Source organism: Anser anser, assembly GCF_964211835.1.
Source record: "Anser anser genome assembly, contig: HAP1_SCAFFOLD_196, whole genome shotgun sequence".
Classification (NCBI taxonomy): Eukaryota; Metazoa; Chordata; class Aves; order Anseriformes; family Anatidae; genus Anser; species Anser anser.
The window spans coordinates 16,487-42,986 of record NW_028153830.1 but is presented as its reverse complement, the minus strand read 5'-3'; the positions used below and the strand labels follow the sequence as shown (position 1 = coordinate 42,986).

The 26,500-nt window shown below is 34.5% G+C and overlaps 2 protein-coding genes across 3 annotated transcripts; both read left to right on the top strand.

Annotated features, from left to right (window-relative positions):
• The first annotated feature begins 1,840 nt into the window (after nucleotides 1–1,840).
• LOC310891382 (adhesion G-protein coupled receptor V1-like) lies at nucleotides 1,841–12,204 on the top strand. 2 transcript variants are annotated; one of them, XM_083853656.1, is made up of 8 exons: nucleotides 1,841–2,251; nucleotides 4,266–4,972; nucleotides 5,477–5,618; nucleotides 6,105–6,367; nucleotides 7,954–8,129; nucleotides 8,971–9,095; nucleotides 9,939–10,105; nucleotides 10,191–12,204. In XM_083853656.1, exons 2-8 carry the CDS (start codon nucleotides 4,871–4,873, stop codon nucleotides 10,347–10,349), a joined length of 1,134 nt encoding a protein of 377 aa, XP_083709782.1. In that variant the 5' UTR covers nucleotides 1,841–2,251; nucleotides 4,266–4,870; the 3' UTR covers nucleotides 10,350–12,204. The 2 variants fall into 2 exon arrangements, with proteins under 2 accessions (XP_083709782.1, XP_083709781.1); XM_083853655.1 differs by having other exon boundaries at nucleotides 1,841–4,972.
• A 151-nt stretch (nucleotides 12,205–12,355) lies between these two features.
• Nucleotides 12,356–25,021, top strand: LOC310891383 (adhesion G-protein coupled receptor V1-like; the record flags this gene model as incomplete). Its single annotated transcript, XM_083853657.1, has 6 exons — nucleotides 12,356–12,361; nucleotides 12,704–12,808; nucleotides 14,223–14,336; nucleotides 17,225–17,790; nucleotides 18,996–19,266; nucleotides 20,065–25,021. 6 exons carry the CDS (start codon nucleotides 12,356–12,358, stop codon nucleotides 20,443–20,445), a joined length of 1,443 nt encoding a protein of 480 aa, XP_083709783.1. The 3' UTR covers nucleotides 20,446–25,021.
• Between the last annotated feature and the right edge of the window lie 1,479 nt (nucleotides 25,022–26,500).

Sequence of the window (26,500 nt, the reverse complement as noted above, 5' to 3'; positions counted from 1 at the left end):
TAATAAGGCTCACTACTGATGGTAAAATGTATATATTCTCAAGATTTTCAAATCACATTTTTACCTTTAACTTTCCTAGGGTATTATTCCTCAGTTTCTTCCCTACTATATTTAGATCTTGACTTATAGATGAGGGACAGTGATACTGAACAACTTTAAGTAAGTTTTATCTTTAAGATGAGCAACACTGATATCCATCCAAGTGCGAGGCTCTCAGGCTATTTCTCAATACCTAAAAGCATACAGTAGTATTAAAGCTGTATATATGCATGAATTACATACATATGTATGAATTACCTCTAGAGACGGTTTAAAAGATGTAACTCAGAATCAGTTTTCGAGGGATTCAGTTGAATAACTAACCAGCATCTTTGAAAATTTCACCTTTATGCTTTATAAAATTTTCATATATACCATATAAAAAGCCATACCATGTTAAAAGAAATTATTCCAAAGGCATTGTCATTTGATAAGACTGTTACAGTGACAGACTTGGGTGAGCCAAGCTTTATCTTTGCAGACGGTTTCTAAAATTAACAAAAAATAAGATATTAAATATGGTAAATATAGGCAAAAATAAAAGCATCTTGATTTTACTGTTTTAAATATTATTCTCTGAAAATTGTACATCTTTTTATTAAATATTACAGTAAAAATTATTTAAAGCAACAGAATGCACCAAAATAATTCTTCCTCATTTAGGAAGTATATTCTATATGGTCAACAGCAAAGTGAATGAAACAAACCTTTCGAATGATTACTTACAGTTTGGCAATCTACTAGGAATAGGGAACTAGGTTTGAAGCATGTAGGTCTGCCAAGAACTCAAAAATTATTCTTTTTTTTCCTAACACTTGTATAAAACTGAAACTTTGAAGCTATTATGTGAAGTGAGTTATCAACTAAAGGAAACTTATTATTTACAGTGTTGTAAAAATGAGCTACTACATTTACATGTCAAAAGAAGAAGGAAAAATATAGACTTCTACATTCACTGCCAACATTTCCCAAAATGTATTAAAAGCATAAAATTTTTCTTTACAGAACTGATTTCAAGCTTAGTCATGAACTGCTACCTTAAAAAAAAAAAAAAGAAAGAAAAAAAAAAAAAGGAATGCAGGCTCCTCATAGAATGACTCACGTGAGATAGAACCATATGCACAGATTTATCAATATGTTTTTTAAAAATGTTTGGTTGTTCAAAGGGAAGTCTTGTTTACCCTCTGCAGGACTGGAAATCATCCTGCTTTTTTTGCTACTTCCACCCTTTCTTGTAGGTGCAGTGTGTAGGAAAACAGGAAAGGCTGACCCTTCACAGTCTAATTCCTTGGCACTCCAGCACAACACCTTCAAATACCAACAACTGAATGCAGCGTTTGCTGAAGTTTCAGACTATGTCTATACTGCACAGCAATGTCACATAGACACCCACAGGAACAACAAAACTTTCTTAAAAGGAGCAATAAGAACCATCCTGGCTAGTCTCCAAATTTTAGTTCTTACCTATTAAGACTCAGACCCACAAGCATGACTGCACAGAGTTCTACAGAATACCATTCATTTCTGTCAGATTACATAGCATTTTCTGGGCAAACGGATAAATTGAAAAACTTAGACTTACTGGTAATGTCAAGTAAAATGTGAATGTCTCATCAGCCTCCGGAAGATCGTCATCACAGACAGATATATACACTGTTCGGTTTGTTTCTGTATCAGGTATAAATGCAGCTGCATATGTGTCAAAAAAGTCTCCTGTATCTTCTCCATAAAGCTACAATAAATGTCTAAAGGTAATAAAGTTGTCTCATTAAAACTTTACCAACTATCTAGTAGTATTTAGAACAGTGTGCTTCATGGCTGGCTACAGGCTCATACTTTTTCATTGCTGGAGATACATGCCTCTAAAATCGGTCAGTAATTTATTTGCAAGAATAGTTTAGCGTCACCACAGGATCTTTTTCATGATATATAATGTCTTACTTAATTCTTCCACGATAATCAGTTTCAGACCCAATAAAATTATTTCAGGAAAACAGAAAAATGAATTCTAGTGTCACAGTAATATTAGAGACTTCTTGTGTGATCCTTTTTGGTGACTTCTGTGGAAGTTTCTTAAAGGACAATGAGAAGAGGATGTACTGTATTTGTGTTTTGCAGGATGATATACCAGAGGTGCAAGAATTCTTCTTGGTTAATTTAACTTCAGTGGAACTCATCATGAACCATTCAACGTCATCCCCACCTAAGCTAGGTAAAAACATCTTATAGCAAATTATTTTTACTTTTCCTTTTTAATGGTTTATATTATATTACCTTGGGAGATTACCATTATTCCTCTTACTTACCAACTATGCTGAGATGAGACATGGTTATTTAGAAGAAACATCATAGAATATGAAATAGATTTATTATTACACTTAATCTCTTGCTTTTTAAACTCTGGGAAAATTTAAATTAATTTTCGTAGAGGAGTTAGTAATTATCAGTTGGAAAGGACAATTATTTGAAAAGTTTATTGGTGATTTTTTCATCTGATTTTCATTTACAAACTACAAAATGGAAAAAAAAAGTAAAAAAAAAACTTTATGTGGCTACTCTGCTCACTCTTTTAAAAAAGTCTGTTTTTATTCTTTTATCACTTTTAGGAAACATATTTTATGGTTTTCCTACTCTTGCAATGATCTTTATTATTTGCTTAGTCTGCTTCTCATTTTGCTTCTTCAGAATTCAGTAGAATAGTAGTCATTAGCTTTAAGAACTGTTGGATTATCCTGTGGTACTAAAGACTAGTTATATAATGTCAGACATCTTCTTTGACTCTTTTCCCTTTTCTTTGCATGCTTATAGAAGTGACTGAGTTAATTCGTTACAGATTGAAAGGTAACTTGCAAGACTCATTGCTGATTTGTGAATAGTTGAGTCTAAAATATGAAAGGAGTAGCATATAAGAATGAAAGATTCATCCAAACTAAACAGTGTTGTATAGTCTCACTTTCTCTTTGGCTGTCTCCTTGAACCATGACCATTTAACACTGATGTGACACTGCATTGGGTCAGCTTTACTTACAATGAGAAAATAATAGTTTTAAGTCATAAGGAAAAAATGTGTTCACATAACATGTCAGTGAATTCTTCTGGTAGAAGAAATAGCCTGACTCAAATACGTGTGTCCGCGTGTGTGTCTGTGAGCAAACTCTTACAGATCCTGGGTGAACAGATCTGACTTCAGGGTGACATGAGAAAATGCAGGAGTGAAGCAGAAATGTCTCTGATTGCCATTACTCCCTCAGGATTTGTAAACCTCAGTAACACTTCTGTTGTCTGTGTAGAGCTATTGCTCATCGTCATCTCTACCTCATAGTGACAGGCTTAGATTCATGGCAATAATCTTCTACTTTTGTTCAGTTTTATCTGAATTGATGGAAAAATGTATATGGATCTAAACATAATATACTTATGGCAGACTCGGTGAAGTCAATTTGGTTTTAGAAAGTAAGTTGAAGTTTATAAAAAGTAAACAAGTAAGTTAAGGTAGTTGTGTGGTGCGGTTGTCTGAAAAACAACAACCTATTTTCTGAGAAGTATTAAGTTTTGACTGTAAAGTTCTGGTCTCTGAAGTTAGTAGACTTTTCTGACATTAACCTATTATTTGGTGTTTTTCACACTGCAGTGTATTCAATTACGATTTCAGGCTAATTGTAAATACCTGTATGTCTTTATGGAGCAGTAGAATATTACAGTATGTGAACACCCCACAAATAAATTAATAGTTGTGTATTTGTAGTGAAATCTGAGGTGTGCCATTAGAATGTATGATGAGGCACTGAAGCACAAATAGAAGATGAAATGCTGAATCATTTATTATTCTTCCTCATTGTCTTTCTCATACTCAGAATGGCAAATGCAAAATATTGAATGTCATTGTAATAAACACTTATAGTGAAGACAAATTAAGATTCCATCGCAAATCTAGACTTTATTATTTTCTAATGTTTTATGTGCTGTTTAACTTTCTACATTTTCCTTAGTCTTTTTTTTTTTTATGCATTATTAAATATTACAGTGCTAATTCAAGACGCATTATTGCACTTCTAGTAGTAAGGACTCTTTCCAGTTATCTTGCCCACTCCCATTTTCTCCTACACATTTTTTGTAAAGACACTGTAATATTAGTACCGATTGAATAAATGCTTCTGTGATTCTTGAAAATCAAGAAAATTGATTTTATTGTTCTTTAATTTTTGTCTTTCTGTTTTGCCTTTTAGATGTGGAAGGTTTAGCTTCTCAAATTGTTATCGATGCTAATGATGGTGTAAGAGGAGTAATTGAATGGGAAGGTACCAAGTAAGTCTCATCTTCCTTGAAGAACTTACTGTGCCAATTAGTGATTGGTGTTGCCCATTTTCTTTCTAAAAGTAAAACTCCTGTTAAAAATAGGGCCATGTCTTTGAGATGGTAAAGTAATCATTCAATTCAGCTGAACTAGAAAGTGGGATTCCCACACTGAAAACAAAAATTCACTATTCATCTAATCAGAATTCTTTTACTTATTACTACTTTCACTGTTGTCCTTTTATATCACCAATTTGCCTAACCTCCCCAGCCTGCATCAACTCTTCCAGCCTCACCATTCATGTAAGCAAAAAACAAAACAAAACAAAACAAAAACCTCATGTTACTTAATTCAATTTAGATAAGAGAAAAAAGGTAAAAAGGATGCGTTAGAGAACTATAATGTAGGGAATAATTCAGAGTGAAAATGTAATAAAAATGTACTATCTTTTTCAAAAGAACATAATCAGTGAACATTGAGAATTATTCTTTTTATTTTAGTTTTGAAGTTAGTGAATCTCATGGGAATCTGACAGTAATGGCTTACCGAAACAGAGGATCATATGGCAATGTGTCTGTATTTTTTTATGCCCAAAATTTGGAGGCCCAGCTGGGTTTGGATTTTAATGTAACCTCAAGGGTAAGAAGCAACTCTAAATCTAGTACTTTTTATTCTTTCAGCTTCCGTAAAAGAATATCTTCTTGATTATTCTGCAGAATGATCAGTAGTGATGCTAGATGTTTCAGCTTGTTTCAGTTGCTTTGGTAATCTAAATAGAATGAAATAAAAATATTCTTATTCTTACTATTTATTTCTTTTTTAAAAATATATTTTTTAATATAAAGCAAAATGTAAACTTTCAAACATCGATTTCAAATTTAATTTTGATTAGACATACAAACTTTTTCATAGACTATTTTTGCAACAGGACTTTCAAAATAAATTATTCTTTCTTGTCCTCATTCTGTAATGTGCTGAACCTTTATATTTCTGATTCAATCAGTTTATAAGGAACAGAGAATATGGCTCTTCCTATGCTTTCCCTTCCTTCCTATTTCACAGAATTCTGTTTACCGTAGTCAAAAATTTCTGTGTGATATTAACTGATGTAAGTATTCGGTGCTTTATGTGTTTCAACGCTAGACTCTTTTTTTTGCTGATGGAGAAAGGCATAAATCTGTTGATGTCATGATTTTTGATGATGAGATTCCTGAAGGTGATGAGAAGTTCCAGTTAATTTTAACAAATCCATCTCTGGGGCTGGAATTAGGGGAGAACACAACAGGTAAAACTTAGTTTTAATGTTCCATTTCTTTAGAATTCTGTGGCACACATTTTAATTCCACTTTTCTGAATAATCATATTTCAGAAAGCACCATTGTCCTGCTATGGTGAATCTTTATACTCCTTTGGAAGGTTCTGAAACATCCCTGTGAAATCTGTGCAATTAAAAAGTTTATATGTAAAGCAATGAATCAGAAAGCACGAAGATGAGTTTTTCAATGTGTACTACCTCACTGAACTGAGGTCTTTTTAGAGAGTTCATAATCCTTTTCTAGGAGAGACTATATTCTTCCTGTCTAGAGATCTTCCTAGTTAAAGTGAAATGCCTTCCCATTCTCTTCAGGTAATGTCATGGACACATAAGCATTATATACACACTAAAGGAAGAATGTATTTGTGTTTATGTTATGTATTATGTTACTATATATGTATATTTATATTTTACTATGTTAACCAAAGAATATTTTCATTATTTCTTTTTCAAAAGCTACAATTACTATACTTGCCAATGATGATGGCCATGGAGTTTTGTCATTCAATAACAGCAATCACTTCTTTCTGAGAGAGCAAACATCTATCCATTTGATGGAAAGTGTTGCAGTATTGAATATTATCAGAGAACCACCTCAGGGAATATTTGGCACTGTGACTGTTCAGTATCTTGTAAGTGAGATTAACTCTTCAGAGGCAACAATGGATTTGACCCCTTCTCAAGGATATATTGTGCTCGAAGAGGGAGTCAGGTTCAAGGTAATATGCTAGTTATTACCAGAGAAGTCTAGGAAGCTTTTTTTTTGGAAATATTGGAAAGATTTCAGAAATGTCTGTGCTTTATCTTCTGTTTATTTTTTCTACTTCTTTCATTCATAAAGTGAATTGAGTCATGAGCTGTGACTGATTTCCTGTTATTATCTGATGTGGAAGTGTGTGAAAATTAAATGGGCTCATCTTTAGGTGTTTCTTAGTTTGTAAGGGTTGAGGTAAATTGAAAACAGTACACTATAGATAACGTTCATGTGTGCTTTGGAACAGTTCTTTTTATGTAGTCAATCTATAGCTGAAATGCAAACTTACTTTAAATTAAAGTGATAATTTGCAAGCCTAATAGTTAAGATCAAAGTAAAAATCCCATTCTGTAATTTAACATTTTAGTTAGTCTGAACTAAACAGAATGTGCTGCAACAAATACAAAAAGTAGAACAGTTGTCTGTCTTAGGATTGGAAAATAACTTAAGTATTAAGCTCACTGCCTCTATACTGTCCTCACAAGAATGTCAGCTACAAAATGAACTAGCTTAAGTTTGTGAATCCTGACTCTTCTAAGGTTTAATCACAATTCGATTTATTTATTTTTGCCAGTAAAGCTGGTGAAGCTAGTGTTAGCATATTACAGGCAATAGGATAGAAACTGAGACAAACTTTTCTTGGAAACACTGGTTTTCAATTTCTGGCCTTTAGATGCATTTGGAATCACAATGCAGCAGATCTATAAGAAGTTGGAGCCTTCTTAATATAGTTGGTAAATATGGTTTATTGTGGAAATGAACAGAAATATAAAACATTGTAAATTTTGTATTATTTCCAAATGCATCATCACTAACTTTTTATTTTGTACAGCAAGGCTATGCGTACCTATGAAATTTTTTGCTTGTTTGAGTAGTGTGAAGGATGACAGTGAGCCCCAAATGAAAGTGAAGCACTTAGCTTTCTCTAGATTGCTCTTTGCTAGTTTGAGATTGCCTTTAGAAGACCTGATCTTCATCCACAGTGGTGTAGGAGAGGGAAAGAAGCATCGAGAGGAAAGAGTATTTCAAATCTCTCACTATTCTTGCTTTTTTTTTTCCTTTTCCTTTTCTTTCTTGACAGCACCAGTAGTGAGATTACCCTGTTTCCCTGAAGATAGCTTAGCTGCCAACTAAAATAAATTAAAACCAACTTAACTGATTACACTTATAGCTGTGTTGTGAGTATAAACTACCCAAAAATGTATGGAATAAATAGAGAACAAAAGTATGAAATTAGGATCAAAAACTTCAGAGGATCATAGGATGAGAAAAGAAAGAAAAGAGAACAACAACAACGAAAAGTGAATATGCTCATCTTAGTGTTGCACCAATGGAGGCCACTAGATGGATGGCTTTAGAACCTCAGTCTGAACTCAGTCTGAGCTTGCCTCAATTCTGTCCTCTCCAGCTTCATGAGCTGCTCTTCTCCTGCTATGCTATCCAAAGCCTTATAGTGAAATAAATTTAAAAAAAAGGTAGCACATTCTGATAGAGCTGTGTCATCATCTGTTATCATGTCTCAATAACATTGTATGCTTGTTTTGTTATCAGACGCTGCATATTTCTGCGGTACTAGATGAAGAACCAGAAATGGATGAGCACTTCATTGTCACCCTGTTCAATCCAACTGGAGGAGCCAGACTAGGCACGAGAGTGGAAACTATGATTACAATATTACAAAACCAGGCTCCACTAGGGCTTTTCAGCATCTATACAGTTGGAAATAGGTACTTTACACTGATCAGTAAAAAGGAGATAGTTGCTCATACTCCAAAGAGATAATATTTCTCTACAATTTTGTTTTTGATGGATCGCATTAAAGAAATTCAGCAACCCAATTTGTAAATCTGTAACTTTGAAAGGTATTGTGAAATACTATTACTGCTAAACAAAAGAGTAGAAAAATGCATAAAAAGGACTATTCATAATCCAAAATTTCAATTTATTTATTATTATTTTTCTTTATAAACTAATACTTCACTAGTGCCTACATATTCCACTGATAGTATTCCATGTTAAAAGTTCCAAACCTCATATCAGTGTCCAGGAAGTCATACGTTTTATAATTTACTTTCATTTTTAAACCTGTAAAAAATATACTTTCACTGAAGGCTGTTTTTCAGAAGCAAGTGACACATATGGACTGCCATTTTTAAAAACCATTCAGCTGAAACCATACAGATTAAATAAATTTACTATTTAAATAAAAAATGTATGTATGCTATTTTATTAATACATTGATATTTAGAGTTAATAATTTATATTAATATTTAATAATAATATTATCTAAACATTTATTACGTGAATTTAATATACTTAAATTTCAGTCTGTTTAAAGATTTTGTTGAATTGCCTATGATTTTGCATGATTGTAGTAAGGATCATTGGGAAACCCTAATTAATGTAGCTACCAGTCCATCAGATACTGAAACCTGTTATTAATATTTTCTTTTTATTTCTGTTGTATATTCTGCATCTGGAATTGTACAGTAAAAATCTTATTTTTATTACAGCAATGAATATACTATAAAATAATTTTTTCCTTATTTTTATGATTCTCACATTTAGGACAAATTTCATCATAATTGAAGAAGCCAACACTACAGCTTATTTGAAAGTTTCACGGAGTAATGGGCTTAACGTTTCTGTGAGCGTTGAGTGGGAGACATCATCAGATACTGCATTTGGCATCAGTACGTTCACTTTACAGAGAATGTCCACTGCTTTTGTAGAAGTGGAGATAGTAAGAGAGTAGCCAAGCATACAGGAGATGTAGCTTGGGAATGTAAATTCAAGTATTCAGACACAATTCAGTTAATATTTTCCTATGTAAGATTTAGTAGATAAAATACTTTAGCTGCTTAAGAATCACCTTGTCATCAGCCACTTCTGCCAGTTTCAGTAATCTCTATTTCTGTCTTTGCTGCTAATTTGAACATTATTGTCACTAGCCATTTATTTATTTATTTATTTGTGTGTGTGTAATAAAATTTGTTCCGTACTACTTGTAACTCAGGATCTTTCTAACACAGTATAAATGACATGTGACATGCAAGAGTCTAGCTCCTGGAGTTTAGTTCTGACAAGACGGTGCTTAGGGACCGTCTTGGAATAAAAACATGAACATGTTGTAAATGGGGAACAAAACATGAACATTTTGTAATTTGTCTTTTTTTTTTTTTTTCTTTACTACTTGCTATCTAGCTAATTCTCTTGTTAGCTAAATTCCAAGATCAATTATTATGAGTCAGACTCAAATTGCCTATATGTCTTCCATGTGCAGTTGTAATGAATGAAAAATACATTTACTGCTTAACTCTCATTATATCCTTAGCATTGTAACATTTCTATGTATTTATATACACTTATAACAAATACTAAGACACAACTTCATCATTTCTCATACTAGGTCTGGCTTTGGGAGGTAAATAATGGGAATGGGGTTAGAAAAGATATCAAGAGTAATATAATAGTAAATAGTGTTTTTATTTTATTTTATTTTATTTTATTTTATTTTATTTTTTACTATATTGCAGGGGGTGGTATCAGTGTCCTATCTGTCTTGCAAAGTTTTGTGGAAGAATCAGCATCTGGTTGGTGTTTCTTTACCTCAAGAGAAATCCTGTACGGTGTTCTGTTGCGTATGCCTCCAGCTTTGTTTTCTACTGTCTACCAGTGGAAAGGAGTATTTGTTCCTGTTGAGGTAAATGTTTGTTTTTGAACACCAGACATGCTAGTTAATAAGGAATTTAAGTCACAATCTTACTTTTTTTTTATTCTTCTTGCAGAATTTCAGTATGTGGAATCCTACAAGTTGTGTGTCTTTCCAAATTGGAGCCTCTTCCTACCTTGTGGTTACTCATGGAGGAGCCACACAGGGAGCTTCTAACAACAGTGTGTATGCATTCATGGCTGGACACAGATTGTTGTGGGTAAATCGATTTTAATTTTAAAATCTTAAAATAGTATGGGTTGGCAAGGACCAAGGGAGGTCCTCCAGTCTGGCCATGTTTTAGAAAAAAGCACTCTGTGTGACAAGAGTTAGTTTTGTGTCCTAAAATACTACATAACTTCAGTGATGTAAGTTTGTCATAGTTAGTTGTTTACATTGTTTGTATTTTTTATATATTTACATTTGAGGGTGCAGGGAGGATTACCTGGGAATCACAGAATCACAGAATTGTCTAGGTAGGAAGAGACCTCCAAAATCACCTAGTCCAACCTCTGACCTAACATTAACAAGTCCTTCACTAAACCATATCACTAAGCTGAACATCTAAACGTCTCTTAAAGACCTCCAGGGATGGTGACTCAACCACTTCCCTGGGCAGCCCATTCCAATGCCTAACAACCCTTTCGGTAAAGAAGTTTTTCCTAACATCCAACCTAAACCTCCCCTGGCGCAACTTTAGCCCATTCCCCCTTGTCCTGTCACCAGGCACGTGGGAGAACAGACCAACCCCCACCTCGCTACAGCCTCCTTTAAGGTACCTGTAGAGTGCGATAAGGTCGCCCCTGAGCCTCCTCTTCTCCAGGCTGAACAACCCCAGCTCCCTCAGCCGCTCCTCATAAGACTTGTTCTCCAGACCCCTCACCAGCTTCGTTGCCTTTCTCTGGACTCGCTCGAGCACGTCCATGTCCTTCCTGTAGCAAGGGGCCCAAAGCTGAACACAGTACTCGAGGTGTGGCCTCACCAGAGCCGAGTACAGGGGCACAATCACTTCCCTAGCCCTGCTGGCCACGCTGCTTCTTATACAGGCCAGGATGCTGTTGGCCTTCTTGGCCACCTGGGCACACTGCTGGCTCATATTCAGCCGACTATCAACCAATACTCCCAGGTCCCTCTCGGCCAGGCAGCTTTCCAACCACTCATCTCCCAGCCTGTAGCTCTGCTTGGAAGTGGGGGAAGAAATTCTCAAGCAATCAAGTCATAGAACATTTTCTGGAAAATGTATGATAAGTTATGTTAATTCTGTAAATTAGTTGCTTATATATATATATATATATATAAAATATAAAGTTTTAAAAGCTATTTCATGTATAGTTTTATACATAATTTTGGAATTCTTAACATTCTATGCGTACTTTTTCTCACTATATACAATGTAATATAAAATGTATTTGTTTATATACATATGTAGATAAACATAGTCACCCTCATATTTCCCTTGCAGATACAGACTCTTTCTGTTCTGGATACCAGACGTGTGAAACATTTTGCAGTGGAGGAAGAAGACTATTTGATTATTGTGAGTCACACAAACAGTTCCAGTTCCATCCAGGTTTGAATATTCTTCAGTCTTCTCTGGCTTTAATGTGGGTAGTTTGCTTAGTTCTGAAAGGATAATGAAAGGAAGTAAATCTATAAGCATGTATTTCTGACATATTATTTTTGTTTCTATTGGAAATTTATAACAGTTAAAATTCCAGACTTGTTTGGATGTATAAATACTCTCTACCTGAGTGTATAATTTACATCTGGTTTGTTTTTATTGCTACTGTTATTTCAGTTTTGAAATGTAGCATGTAAACAAAGAAGTAGCTTCTGAATATAAACCTGTTCCTCTGAAGAGCAGGCACAGCTTCTTGCAGTAGGGTTAATTACCAATTACTGAGGGAACATTGTCATAATATATGCATTTTATAACACCCTCTGGGATAAGATGCTGTTGTTACTCCAGCAGATGATATTTGCAATAATACAGAGGTTGTATTAGTAGAACGAGTAGCTATGCCTTATTGACAGCATTCTGACAATATAATTTTGTATAGGACTTCTCTGAAAAAACATAAGAACATAAGAAAATGTTAGAGCCACAGTACTAAGCCAAGCTGCTTCTGGGATTTGTGGATATCTTCAAAATCTGTTACCTACAATAGCCTAAAAAAGTGACCAGTGACCTAAATGATTGTCCTGAGTACATTTATAGCTAGCTATCTAATAAACGACTTCATGATGGTGAAAACCTATTTTTAATGGGTGTAGGAGCTCCTAAAAATACCAGTGATGATATGTCAGTGCTTTGTGTATGTTGACTATGTTCATTTACAGAAACAAACAAACAACAACAACAACAAAAACACACAAATTGCATTACGTGATACATTTTTATCTGAAATCTTTTAAGGTTTTCATTAGCTGAACTAATTGGTTGCTAGGAAATGTATGCCATCAGTGGACTGGTTTGCGGATTGGATTAACTTGTCTGTGGGAGTTTGATATTTCTATGGTAACAGTTTCTTCATTCTGCTGTGATATTTGATCTGTGTCTGATTGTCTGTTCCTTTTCTTCCTCATTAGTCTGCCTTAATCACAGTGAATGAGCCCAGGGGCAGAAATGAATTTGTGCCGCTCACTCTAATTAGAGAGAGGGGAACCTATGGGACGGTCGTCATAACTTTTGAGGTGAGTTTATCCAAAAGACTTCATACAGTAGTCTGTTGGATTAAACTGAGAGGCTGTAATCATAATTTATTGAAGTGTTTGCAAAAGGGGAAGAAGGACAAAATACCTACATCTACATTAGGTAGATCTGTTTCATAAAAGGGATTCATATTAACCGTCATATAGAAAATACTGTAATTATCTGACTGTTTAATTGACTGTTTAACGTTAAGAGGTACTAGAGAAAACCGAGTATATTCTGTCATTTAGAAAGGTACGTGAGGCAACATCAGTATGTATTACTAGAAAATAATGCATATTAAGTATGTAAGAAGTGTCTTATCTAAGTTTTTTTAATTTTTTTAAAAAATATTTATTTTACATACAAATATTCAAGTGAGTCTTTAATGATTATCCCAACTTTGAACTGTGAGTGCTCAGGATTTGGTGAATTTCTGTATCTATAATCATCTGTATCTTGATCTCTATCTTGAATCCCCTGCAAATGAAGCTTTTGAAATAATTAATCATGTTGAATACTTATCCTGTTATTTACATATGTGATTTGAATGTGATACAATTACTGACTTCATTGCTTTCTTTTTCTTATCTAGCTCAGACTCTATTATTTACTTTAAAATTATATATAAAATCTTTCATATAGATATTTCTGTACTAGTTGCCTGGTCCTATAGGGTAAGGCTTTAATCTAGACCTCAAAGCTTTAGTCTAGACCTGTCAAAACCAGAAAAGCTTTGCACTGGATTTTATTAATACTAAATATAGCATGAATAGTTAAAGTACTGAATATGATTCTCTGTGCAATTTTTTGCAAATATGTTTGTTTTAAGGTACAGTAAATCTTACTCTCTGGACAATTACTTAGGTCTGTCTCACATCATTATATATGTATGTTGAAAAATAATTTACAAAATGTTCTAAAACCAAAAAATCCCATATGACCTTTAAGAGGCTTTGTAGTATTTTGAGTTTGACTGTTAAATTTAGTATCTTTAATATCACAAGTTAAGATAGAAGGGACACAAAACCAGTAAGTACTATTACTTTGTCTTGGAATTTATTATGAAATACTATTGATTCAAACTGAATTTGCATGAATATCCTTTCTGTAATATGAAAGAGTCAGTTATGCATCAGAATATACTAAAGAGTCCCCATAGGCCTATATGGAAGTAGTTTTCTTCCTCTTATTCTGGAAATACGGGATTTCTTCAGAGTGGTTGTTCTGACTTACACTGTCTGCCAGAAAAGAGCAGATTTTCACAACTGAATGTTCATGTAAGTTGTAAGTTGGAGATGGCTGAACAGATAGTCATTTGTTATGCAAGTCACACTGCATATTGGTTATTGTACTTGCACTGGATTTGTATTCCTGCTTTATAGACTTCTCATCAGACAAATCAATTCTTTGCAGATAAAAGATGGTCCAAACCCAGCTGAAGAAGACCTAAGTCCAGCTAAGGGAAATATTACATTCACACCTGGGAGATCAAAGCTGATTTATAATTTAACAGTGCTTGATGATCAGGTAGGAACAAGCTGACTTCATCTTAGGCTTTGATACGTAGAAGGTTAACTGAAGTTCTGGAAAGACTTAGAGTAGTAAGTTACAAAAAGGCTTGGCTTAAATAAGGTTAAAAGCAGTTCTATTTGATGAAGTGATGTTAAATTTTGGCTCTCTGGTCTATTATTTTTACTCTTTCCAAGCTCCCTCTTTAATTCTCATCAGTGAATAGTTTTAGTTTATGTGCATATCCTGGCTGAGCAGACATGTTATCTTTGTCACTAAAGAAAGAATATTACACATTGAAGATTCACAGGGAAAAGGCAGATTCAAAAATATTTTTTGTCGTTGTTTGTTTGTGGTTTTTTTTTTTCAAATATGTTTCAGGGTAGAAACATATTTGAAAAAATCCTAAAAATAGATGAGATTCCTGAAACAAACATGCAGTCTTGTGGAAAGCATGAATACTAGGTGATAATTAACATTTTTCTGTTTTCAGATTGGCCAATTGAAAAAAAAAAACAACACACACACAAAAAAACCAAACCAAAACAAAAAAAAACCACAACATAACTCATAGGTTGTGAGGCTTTCTTTTTATCTCAGAGTAAACAAAACATTCTTCTAATTTGCAACTTGTGATTTTCCTTTTTTCTTACCTGCACTTTTCTTTTGTGTTTTTCTTTTCCTTTATAATAAGCTTAAGAGGGAAAACTGAGACATCAAAATAAGTATATATGATGCAAAACAACTTAGTAAGAAATTCATAAGAAAACAATAATGGTGAAAGGTGTGTGTCTCAGAAGTGAGCACAGAACTGTAAAGCAGCTTGTTTCCTTTTTACTCTTAGTTATAAAAAATGTCCTTCCACATTTCTACTGATACTCTAGTGTTAAGAGGCTGTGCCAACCTGGGGTGCTGAAGTGTAGAAACATCTCTTTCCAATTCAATGTAATATTTCAGTGACTTACACACAGAAATAAATTATTAGGGTCTTTTCTCTTGGGAGGATGTGATTTTATTTATTTTTATTCTGAGAAATGCTCTCAAACTTCTGTTTCTAAAAGTTTGATCTGTATTTGGTGTGTCTAGTCAACGTCTTTCCACTCTTTGAAAGTCTTTCACAAGTGTATGTGAAAGATGAATTTTGCACAAAAACCTTTATTGATGATGATGATGATAGAGTTCACAAGAATCCAGTAACACTACTGTCAGAACTTAATTTGAGCTTTTAGGATCTGAGTTAGGGAAACCAATGAAACAAGTATTTTTCTGAATTGTGCAGCCTTACAGAAGGTAGGGGACTGCAGTTCTGATTTCCACAGCTCTGCATTTATAGTACTTTTCCTGTGCAGGTTTCCTTTTTAAGTATAATTGCAACTTTAAGAGAAAATTAAAGAGGCAAGGCAGCACTGGAAATCATTTATACTATTATATTCGAAGTTTGACTCATGTATTTATTGGTCAATCATGATGTAATTGAAAGCTCCACAATGCCTTATTTATGTAGGATACTAAGATTTTATCTGCAACTAAAATGGCATGTACGTTCTGACTGTCAAATGCGTATTTTTGTACTGCAAGACAGTATATGAACTAGTGAACTAAAACAAGCGTAAGTTAACATCAATTTTAATAAGATAAAATAGGAAATAGTAGTGTAGGAGAGAGGTGACAGAGAGCTTGCAAATCTCACGCTGGAAAAAAAAACAAACAACCTGCATCAGTCAATAATATTATGCAAGTTTAAGTGCCACAAGTCAAACAAGGGACAAAATTGGCCTCAGCTACAAAGACAGCGGCGTGCATACCCTTTGTGCCCTGAAACAGGATCTAAGGGTGGCCAATTAACAAATGTGTAAAAAGAGAAGAAATATTGGACCACAAGGAATTCTGAACTTTTTTTGCTCAGTAAACAGAACTACATGGAAAGGATTCATCAGCCCTATAACAAAGCAATGCCATTAGTAACACATAAGCAATTTTGTTGTGGAATTTATCTCAGAAGCAAATAATACTGTTTTTTCTGAGAGTCCACAACAAGAATGAGATGTGAGGATCTTATGTAATATTTAAATATTTCCTTCTAATCTCTCTGTATTAATAAAATAATGATATTTTCCAGTTAAACAGACTTAGCCTATCAAGACTGGGGAATAAAATGTAATAATATAAAGTAAAAAATATTAAATTCTGCAATTCAAGGCTTATAAACCCTTCTTTTTTGTCTGCTGCATCAGTTATTAGAGACTAAAGAGCTAAAACTAAAGTGCAGTTCTAAACAAACCACATGTAGAAATGCCAAAGTCTAATTAATAGATAAGCATCAGCAAGCACATTCTCAGAGCTGTGACTGAAGCTGTGCTGGGAATGTGAGTCTGTCTGAAAGTAGGAACTGTTCTTTTTCCCGTTGAATAGGAACAAAAGGGCCAAGGTAGGTTGTGTTCATATGTTGTTCCTCTGTTCTTTCAGGCATGCATAGATGTAAAATGGTGTTAACATCAGCAAATAAAGATGTCAGACTAAATAACTGTCAGGAACACTTGTGTCCAAGCAGAGCAACTTCCACAAGTTGAGTTTGGATCTCCTCACACTCTCTAGTTGGAAAGATAGAGCTTCATCTGATTCTTGCCTAGTTTTTGTTTGCCCTTTTTTTTTTTTTGTCTTTTCCCACTTTTTCATATTTCCATAGCATAGAAGTATGTCTTAGAAAATGGAAACATTCAATTTTGAGAAGGGATTTTCAAAGTTGCAAGCGAGTTTCTTTTTGCCTGTTTATTTTAATGTGAAAAGGGTTGTAATGTTTGTATTATTTCCCTTTATTGCTAAATATACATAACATATTTCTAAGTAAGTGTTCTGCATATATTTGAAATGGGACTTACACCCTGTTGCTACTATTATTTTTCCAGATACCTGAAAATGATGAATTGTTTGTTGTTCATCTCAGGAGTGTGGAGGGAGGGGCTGAAATCAACACCACAAGGAATTCTGTTCAGATTAATATTAAGAAAAATGACAGCCCTGTGCGATTTGCTCAGAGCACTTACATGGTGCCTGAGGAAGTCGAAATGCTCACAATTCAAGTGATTCGTGGTAAGGATGACAGTGGAAAATTAATTGGACCTGATGAATGTGAAGTCTCCGTCAGTTACACCATCATAACTGGGAATTCAACAGCACACGCGCAGCTCAATTTAGACTTCCTAGATCTTCAGCCAAATACAACTATTGTCTTCACACCTCTAGTTCATGAAGTATATATGAAATTCAAGATCCTTGATGATGCCATACCAGAAATTGCTGAGACCTTCCAAATTATGCTCCTTAAGGACACGTTACAGGGAGATGCTGTTTTGGTTAATCCATCTGTTGTTCACGTCACCATCCAACCAAATGATAAACCCTATGGAGTGCTTTCAATCAACAGTATCCTGTTTACTCAAACTGTTATCATTGATGAAGACCAAATTTCAAGGTACTACAGATCTTCAAACAGTATCTCGTCATGTTAAGGGATTTGTTTGGCACTGTAAAGCATCCTTAGGATTTCACTGACAGTAATTATAAAATCAGTAGTGAAAAATTAATATAGAAATCACCTACTGTGTAATTATTATAAACGATATAGAATTTTCAAGGGAGAAAATGTCTAATTATGCAGAAGTATTTTAATATTTATGAACTATATATGAGAACTGTAAATATTTAATGACATTATCAAAATACTGAAAAACCCTTAATCTAAAAGATGGATCAGTGAAGTTGTGATGCGGCCACACACCCATTCATACAAGTGGAAAATATATTTCAGGCTTCCTTTCCCAGTAAATCTTTGTCTATACTGTATTTAAAGTCAGTCTCTGGTTAAAAAATGGTGGTGAGTGTCTTCTGTGAAGTACTGAATACCCATAGACTTCCAAAAAAGTTAAATACATGTAATTTTACAGATAAATTAAAAACAAATCTCCACACAAATCTTTACAAGCAGAACTAATATCTATACAATATTGCCAGTTTTAGTAAAAATGTCCACTGCTAGCTAGTGATGGTGGTTCATCCCCAGAGAAAGAGGTAATGTATCAACCTATGATTTTATGAACAATTTCTAGTATGTAGAGCCCAGCACTTCAATATTCACTTTTTTTTTTTTTCTTTCTTATACACAGATACAGGAAACGTGACATTTCCATAATCACAAATATTGATAAATTATATTTCAGTGCATAGGCAAATAGTTGAGTCACTTTATTTTAAATAAAATCATTATTTAAACACTCATGCCTGACAATTGTATTTTGATATAGTCCATAAAACAGTGTAGAAATTTAGTTGAGAAAAAGTTTTCTGAAATTTAACATCTTTCCTGAGAAAAAATATAAACATGCCAACTTTCCTCTTCTCAGTATCTTTCTTACTGTAAACAAAATAAATTTTAACTAATGTCTTTAGATATATTACTCATGTCTTTATGTATATTATCTCATGAATAAGCAACCTGAGAAAAGTCTACTTCTGTGGTATGATTTCACAAATTTTAAGTCCTGACTCAAATGTCAGTAGCAGCAGTTAATATCGATTCCACTGAAGTCAGTATAAATCTGCCAGGGAACAGATAGCTAAGTAAACCGATATTAATTATAATTGCATGTTACAGATTTTTATTTTCATTCAAAACCACAGGTTTGAAGGGATCACGATCGTAAGAAATGGTGGAACACATGGAAATGTTTCTGTGACCTGGGTCATAACTCGAAATAGCAGTGATCTGTCACCTGTGACTGCAGACCTTGTTCCAGAGACCGGGGAGATACATTTTGATCAAGGACAGATGCTGGTCACACTTTCACTGACCATTATTGATGATAACATACCAGAAGAAGCAGAGCCCTATCTTCTGAAGCTCTTAGCTCATACAATACAGGGAGGCGCAGAAGTCAGCGAACCATCTGAGGTAAGTTTGATTTCAGAACTTGTTTTGAGGAGGTGATAGATAATAATTAGGGAGTAGGATTAGGATTAGGATCCACCAGTTTTGGTGGATTGGCTAAATTGAAGTAGTTGTGCTTGAGTTTAAGTGAAGCAAGCTGATGTATTCTCAGTATAAAGAGCCACATCCAAAGTCTTTGGCTTAACATATTTTATAAGGCCAGACCTATTTAATGCAGTAGCATTTAGCTTAGAATATTCCCATCATAAATATCATTGCATAACTGCTATCTTGATTGGTTGCTTGCTAAGAGAAGGTTGAGCATTTATTTTCACTTGCTTATTTGCTGTAGGTACTGGAATGTTTTACACAGAGTAACAGCTTCAAGAGGATGGCTTAGTGATTAAGACTAACCTCTGAACTTTTAAATAAGGGGTAATTAGCATTACTGACAATTCTGTGACTCAGGTCCCTACTTTGCTTTTTGAACATATGATTGGAATGAATTTGGTGAATTAAATGATTTTTTCACAGTCTGAAATATATTCAAATTATTCACTTTGGCTGCTGAACCAAAAATCAGTTATTCAAAGCTCATTCTGACATAGATGAGGCATAGCAGGAAAGTTGCTGCTATCAGTGGTGTGCTGCTTGTGCACAAGCAACACTTTGGGGCTGTCAATCTGATTTCTTTCTTGAGTGCCAATTCACTAACGATAAAAATGTATGATGACAGTCATGACATACTTTCATGAAAACGTGAAAACTGTGGTGTATATTAATTGTAGCATTGAGTAAGTGATGCTGTTTTCTGTTTTGCAGCTTTTGTTTTACATTCAGGACAGCGATGATGTTTATGGCGTAATAAAGTTTTATCCTTTGGAGAATCAGAAGATTGAAAGTAATCCAACAGGACGCTTTTTATCCTTGAGTTTTGTAAGGGAGAAAGGAACAGTTGGAAATGTGCAGTTAGTTTATACTGCACTGTATATTCCAGCTGGAGCTCTGGATCCTGAGAGAGCAAAAGATGGCATTCTAAATATGTCTAGAAACAGCATCCTCCTGTTTCCAGAAGGAAAAACACATCATACTTTGAGTATACCAATAAGAAAAGATGCATTTCTTCAAAATGGTGCTCATTTCCTCATACAGGTATCTCAGCTGTTTTTTTTTTGTTTTTGTTTTTTAGCTTATTTAATATGAGGAATATGATTCAATAATTGATCCTTCCCCTTGACTGTAATTTAAATGACCATTCCTGTAAAAAAAAAAAAAGTGCTTAGCTCTGAAGCAAAGATTTTCTTATTTAAAAAGACATCTTTCATAACTATGCTATAAAGTTTTCTATCCCTAATCATTAGTAATTAAACAAATTTTAAAACTAAAGAGGATTCAGGTACTAATCATGGAATTTATCAAAATGAGATCAGCGTTGTCTGTTGCTTGCCCCTTGAAGCATGTTTCTGCTTGGCCTCTGACTTGGAACGTGAAAAAAATAAGGTTCTTAAAATTAAATTACTGAAGCAGGAAAAATTTCAGAAATGACATGCAAGTAAATGTATCTTGGGCTTGATACAGGTCCTTCTCCAGCAGGTCATCCCCCAGCCTGTACTGATACTTGCGGTTGTTCCTTCCCAAATGCAGGACTCTACACTTGCTCTTGTTAAACCTCATCTGGTTTCTTCCTGCCCAACTCTCCAGCCTGACCAGGTCCCTTCCAACCCCTACAATTCTGTGATACTGTGATCTTTGCTCTTCCAGCTGAACTATTCTAAATTAAAAAGGGTCAAATATACATTATATATTATATGTATATTATATTGCATTTATATATAAATTTGTTAGGAGAACTTACTTTTTTTTTTCCCTGTATAGTTTTCTTCACTTTTTTCTTTCCTTTTTTTTTTTCTATCTCAATTTGTAAAAGATAACTTTTATCATCGTTGAAGGTGTTGATGTTATATCCATGAATTTCAAATTTGCCAGGTTTTATATTTTCCTTATAGTCTACCAAAGACGTTGTAATCACTTCTAAGACCTTTGAAAGATTTCCTCCCTCCACATCCTTCTCCCTACATTCTCTTACAGGAGGAATAATGAGAACAAAAAGTTTTGCCAGAATTATATTGTTTATCTAATATGCAATTTTATTTATTTATTTATTTATGGCATTCACAGTTAGATTAGGAATTGCCTTCTGAAATACTAGAACACGTTAGTATGTTTTATGATTGCAAGAGGTTTGAGAGATCCACAAAATTCTTAAATGTCTAATTCCATGTATTCAATGTTTTTTTTTTTTTTTTTTTTTTTGTCCTTTGACTGTAGTCAAGACACACATCTGATAAATATTTCAGAATGTTCAGTCATTCCAAGCACTTTGCCTGGATTTTCAAACTGTAGATTCCAATCTGTTTTTTTTTTTTTCTGTACTTTCTCCATGAACTATAAATAAAATCTTTGTTTGAAGAAATTAAATCAGAGGAGCTTTCCAGCTCAAATAATTAATTTAGAAACTCATAGAGAAGGAAAACACCACTATTTATCACTGTGACAATCCTTCTGCATCGTGAATAAATGATAATCTCAGTGAACATGTTTAGAATGAGTTGTACTTAGGCAAAATAAAGAATTGACTCAGGAATCAGCAGAGAAGCAAATGAAACTGTAGGATGAATAAAGGTACAGGAGATAATGTTAATGTGAGATATATTCCTTAGTGACACCTTCAATTAAATAACGTGCTGTAATCAGAGATGCGGTTTTTGGTATAGCTAGGAAGATTAACTCTGAAAATTAAGCTCATAAACTAATTGTTATTGTTCAAATAACTATATATTTTTTTCTCTTTGTACTGGTTTCCTTTAAAAGGTACTAAAGGAAACATTGCAGAAAGAGTAAAATCTCTGTTCTTTATTGATTATTACTTTATTCCAAAGGTACCATACAGGATCCAAATACAGCATACACTTTAAATAGAGCAAATTGTTTTGGCTGTGTAGTATTTCAGAAAGTTTACTGAGCTAATAACCGCACAATGGTGCACTTTCATCCTGTTAATTGCAGAATCGGGGCCTATGCTAGGAGAAAGCTCAGAAAAGAGGAGAAACAAACAGTGCCATCATCTGTTCTTCAGACTTTTGATAACAAGTTGGAATGGTTGAGAATCAGTTACTAAATACAGTATTTGTAAAACATTTCCATCTATCATCAGATAAATGTTCATGCATATTTCTGGGTGTTACTCAAGCAGTTGTGGAACAAAATATGATACAGCCCACATATTTATAGAGTTTGGTTTCAAGAACTGTAAGACTTTAAAAATCATCTTTTGAAATGGTGAACCATGATTACTATATGAATTTAAGAAAGGCCACTATTTTATCCCCAAAAAATAAAGCTTTACTCTATGATAACACCTGATAACTCCAAGAAAAAATGTCAGTGGGAGTTTATGCCCCAGTGAAATGTTCACAGAAATATATGCAAATCTGTTATGGAAACATTTATTGTAATGATGCATGTAGACAGAATCACATGGAATAAATAATATTTAAAGGAAATAATTAAACAGGCAAGTTCTGCTTTCCTTGGTGTGTCACTACTGGTGCTGGGCTTAGCGAGTGATGCTTCCCTTTTAAAGAAAAGGATGAAAAAAAATCTATTTCCTCTTAGTATCTATAATCTATCAGAAATGCAGTGACAAGTAAAATACAGTTTTGAAATACTGTACTGAATTTAAATTCTTAATGTGGCTCTGGTAGTTCTTAGATAGAGAATTCCTTAAAATTTTGTGGAGAGGAAAGAAAAGTGGATTATTATTTGGCTGTTTGATCAAGGGCTGTAAATTATTATGACTTCAGTGATTTCCCTAGATTTTTATCAATGCAAGCCACAAAAAATGATGTTAGACAATTGCCTATGCTGCTCATCAATGACTGTTGTTAATAGCTCTAGTAATGTATCAGCTGATCTGGAACAGAGTCTCTCTCTCTGGCTTGATCTGTGTTTAATTACATACACTAACATGATTTGTCTGGGAGGTGTACCATTCTGCTGACAGCTCAACAATATCCACTTAATTTCTTTGACATGTCTACTTACAAATTTTTATAACAGCAGTGCTATCAGTAGGAAGAATTTGCTCTGGAGATGTATACTTCCTTTATATGAAAATTACTCTGAAATGTCAGAACTGTTCTGACTTGGTGCTGAGGCTTCTTATTTCTCACTTTTCTTTTACTTTTTCCTACAGCTGGAAGGAGTTGAACTGGTGAATAGAATTCCTCTAGTCCCATCTGTGAGTCCTAGATTAGGCGAAATTCGAAATATTTCTTTGAGGATTACTCCAGATATTGCAAATGGAGAAATAGGCTTTATTAGCAATCTACCGATTATTCTTTCTGAACCAGAAGATTCCCCTGCTACGCTGGTAAGTAAGCCTTTTTATATTGTCTTTTGCTATGGAAAACTTATTTGGAGAAGGTGGAGTTTGCTGTATTCAGTGTAGCATTTGACAATTAATGTGAGGAAAAGCCTTCCTGTAAGTTCTGTCTTATCCTAAATATTCTCTTCTTTAAAAAAAAAAAAAATGCTCTGAAATAATCTGTTACTGATTTCCAGAGAACTGAGATTGGTCTTTGCTTTCTGTGTAAGTATCTAAAACCAGTTAGCCCTTGATGCTCACACAGAGCAAAAGATACTGCAGTTAGTCTCTCTCACCAATTGCGAGCATAGTCATGTAAAGTAGGACTGAGACAAATCCTGAATAAGATAGATCATTTCCCATTCTCAAATTAGAACTGGCCAAACTTTTGTTTTTATTATTATTTATTCAAATAGTAATTTGCAAGGGAGTAATCGGTTTTGCATCTACTTTTGCAAGTCACAACAAATTAATGTGTTTCACAGGTTTCCATTGCATTGCATCGAGATGGGACTGATGGTCAAGCAACTGTGTTCTGGAGTTTGAAACCCTCTGGTCCCAATCAAAAGGCGGTAACACAGGATGATATAAGTCCTTTTAACGGCTCCGTGGTTTTCTTATCTGGACAAAGTGATACCACAATTAACATCACCATTAAAGCTGATGATGTACCTGAAATGAACGAAACTGTGTTATTAACTTTGGACAGGTATTGTACCCTATTCTCTATTCATATGTATCAGCTGCAGTACTCAATTTATGCATAACAGATTAGCACAGTGTTAATTACATGGTATTGCTTGCATTGTGTTGATATGTGTCTGAAGAAATAGTGGGCCCTTGTTTCAGACTGTGTATGGGTTCTTTGACTGGAGATCAATGTAAGAAACCATTTTGCATTTATTATCTAATGACTTAACTGTTTATATTTTCATGAAAATTCTGTATGCTATTTAGAAAGTTCTTTCAGTTTTGATCTTTTTTATAGCTCTTGGTTTTAACACTTTTTTTTTTTCGGAAAAATAATATTTAGTAAGATAATGGGAAAAACTAAAGTGAGAACTAAAAAGCAATGCAGAACTTTTTCTGTCAGAAAAAACATTTATAACTTGGGTGTCACTGTAGAATTAGACTTGCAGTTTGTTTGATCTGCATGTTCAATATTCCTTGATAATTAGATACTTCTGTCAGCTCATAGCCCCCAGAATATCCCAGTGTGACTATTATTGCAGTCTTCTGCTAATGAGAATGCAGTGGGGTTTCTGAAGCACAGTGTTCTGGTCTCCCTTCTCATCTAGTGGAGGATTTTAGGATAACAGGCTGTAAGGGCCCTCAGGTGATACTATTATCTGCATGTGAACACTGTTCAGAAAACTTAAATTAGTTTATAATCAGGAGTCTTTTCCCTCTTTGAGTTACTAACAAGAGTGTCTTGGCTATATCGTCTGTCCTGCTTCCCACAGCTCAGTTACATAAGTAAATACAGAAATACCACCACACGTGCTCTTGTATTACCTCCTATTTGTCTAAGGTACATTTTCCACTTTTACTGAAAACATACTACAGTGGTCTGCCAGCACCAGCTTCCACACTGAACATCTACTACTTACATAGTCCTTACCTTATGCAGAAGAAGTATTTTTATTCTGTACAGGAAGCGTAGGCTAGCTCTTAGATATCCACAACAGATATCCACAGTGATTCCACATTAGCAAACAATAGGCAAGAAGCTCCTCACGCTGTTGTTGATCACTAGAAGATCCCATTTCAGAAAACATGGTTTTCGAACATCTTTATGGCACACAGGGAAGATGTTATTCCTTTGCGGGATTGGCTTGCTTGATTAAAAGGTGGCTGGTTAATGCATGTAGTTCAGAACTAGTTATTTTATTCTACCTTGGCTACTCATTACATTAAAAAGGCAATCCTTTTCAGAATAAAAACAGAGACTATTGCAAGCAGTTCTCCGCTTTCTTTCTGTGGGAGAAACTGGTTTGTCTCAAGGAATTTTTTTAGAGTCTCTGGCACAAAGGGGGAAACTAGGATTAGAAATGATGGTTCAAGTTTTGAGTGTAAGGTGGCCAAGAATGCAGAGTGGTATTGAGGTAAACAAGTAAGTAGATAGAAGTAAGCAGCATGAAAGGGTAACTTTTTTGATTCACGTGTGTGAAAGTACAGTTTTCTGCCATTTATCCTGAGTTACAACTGTAGGCTATACCTTGAAAATGGTGGCTGCAACAGGGATTGAACTGGCAGCTGAACAAATACAACCAGTGTTCTGCTTTTGCTGTGTATGGTGCAAGCCGTAGGCTCTGTTGATCATGAAGTGGATGGTGAAAAGTGTGCCAACAGTAAGCAGCTTTCCCACACTTGGCAGGGTCAGAGAGTGAACCGAGGAACAGGTGGTCTGTCCTGGAAAAAGAAGTAAGCAAGGAGGAGATAGAATCTGAACTTTTCTCTAGACCTTGGTAGCATCCCTCACTTCAACTAATTAGCAGAAGCCAAGAATGAAATGACTGCAGAGATCATCCTTTCAGTACTAGACATGACTCTTCAAATTAGGGTTGAAGGATACTGGCAGGGTTACGTGTACGCCCGTGCTATTGCTTTCAGCCTGGTTGGTATTTTGTGGACAAATAGAAGATTTCAGTTTCCGAGGCTGGCAGCCAGCACCTCACAGCAGTAGTGAATGAGCATGAAAACAAAGATGCACTGTGCTGTAGATGTGCTTGTACTGTTCCGTAAATTGTAGCATAAGTCAGCGAGAAAAGAAAGCATGTAAGAACTTTAATGAAACTACAGACATAGACATATGTTCATAAGCATTCAATG

Bases quoted from the DNA above. Each gene is read 5' to 3' on its own strand.
- LOC310891382 (XM_083853656.1), top strand. From the start codon at position 4,871: ATGGCTTACCGAAACAGAGGATCATATGGCAATGTGTCTGTATTTTTT. The intron at 4,973-5,476 runs GTAAGAAGCAAC...TTTCAACGCTAG, and splicing joins ATTTTAATGTAACCTCAAGG to ACTCTTTTTTTTGCTGATGG. The intron at 10,106-10,190 runs GTAAATGTTTGT...TTCTTCTTGCAG, and splicing joins GAGTATTTGTTCCTGTTGAG to AATTTCAGTATGTGGAATCC.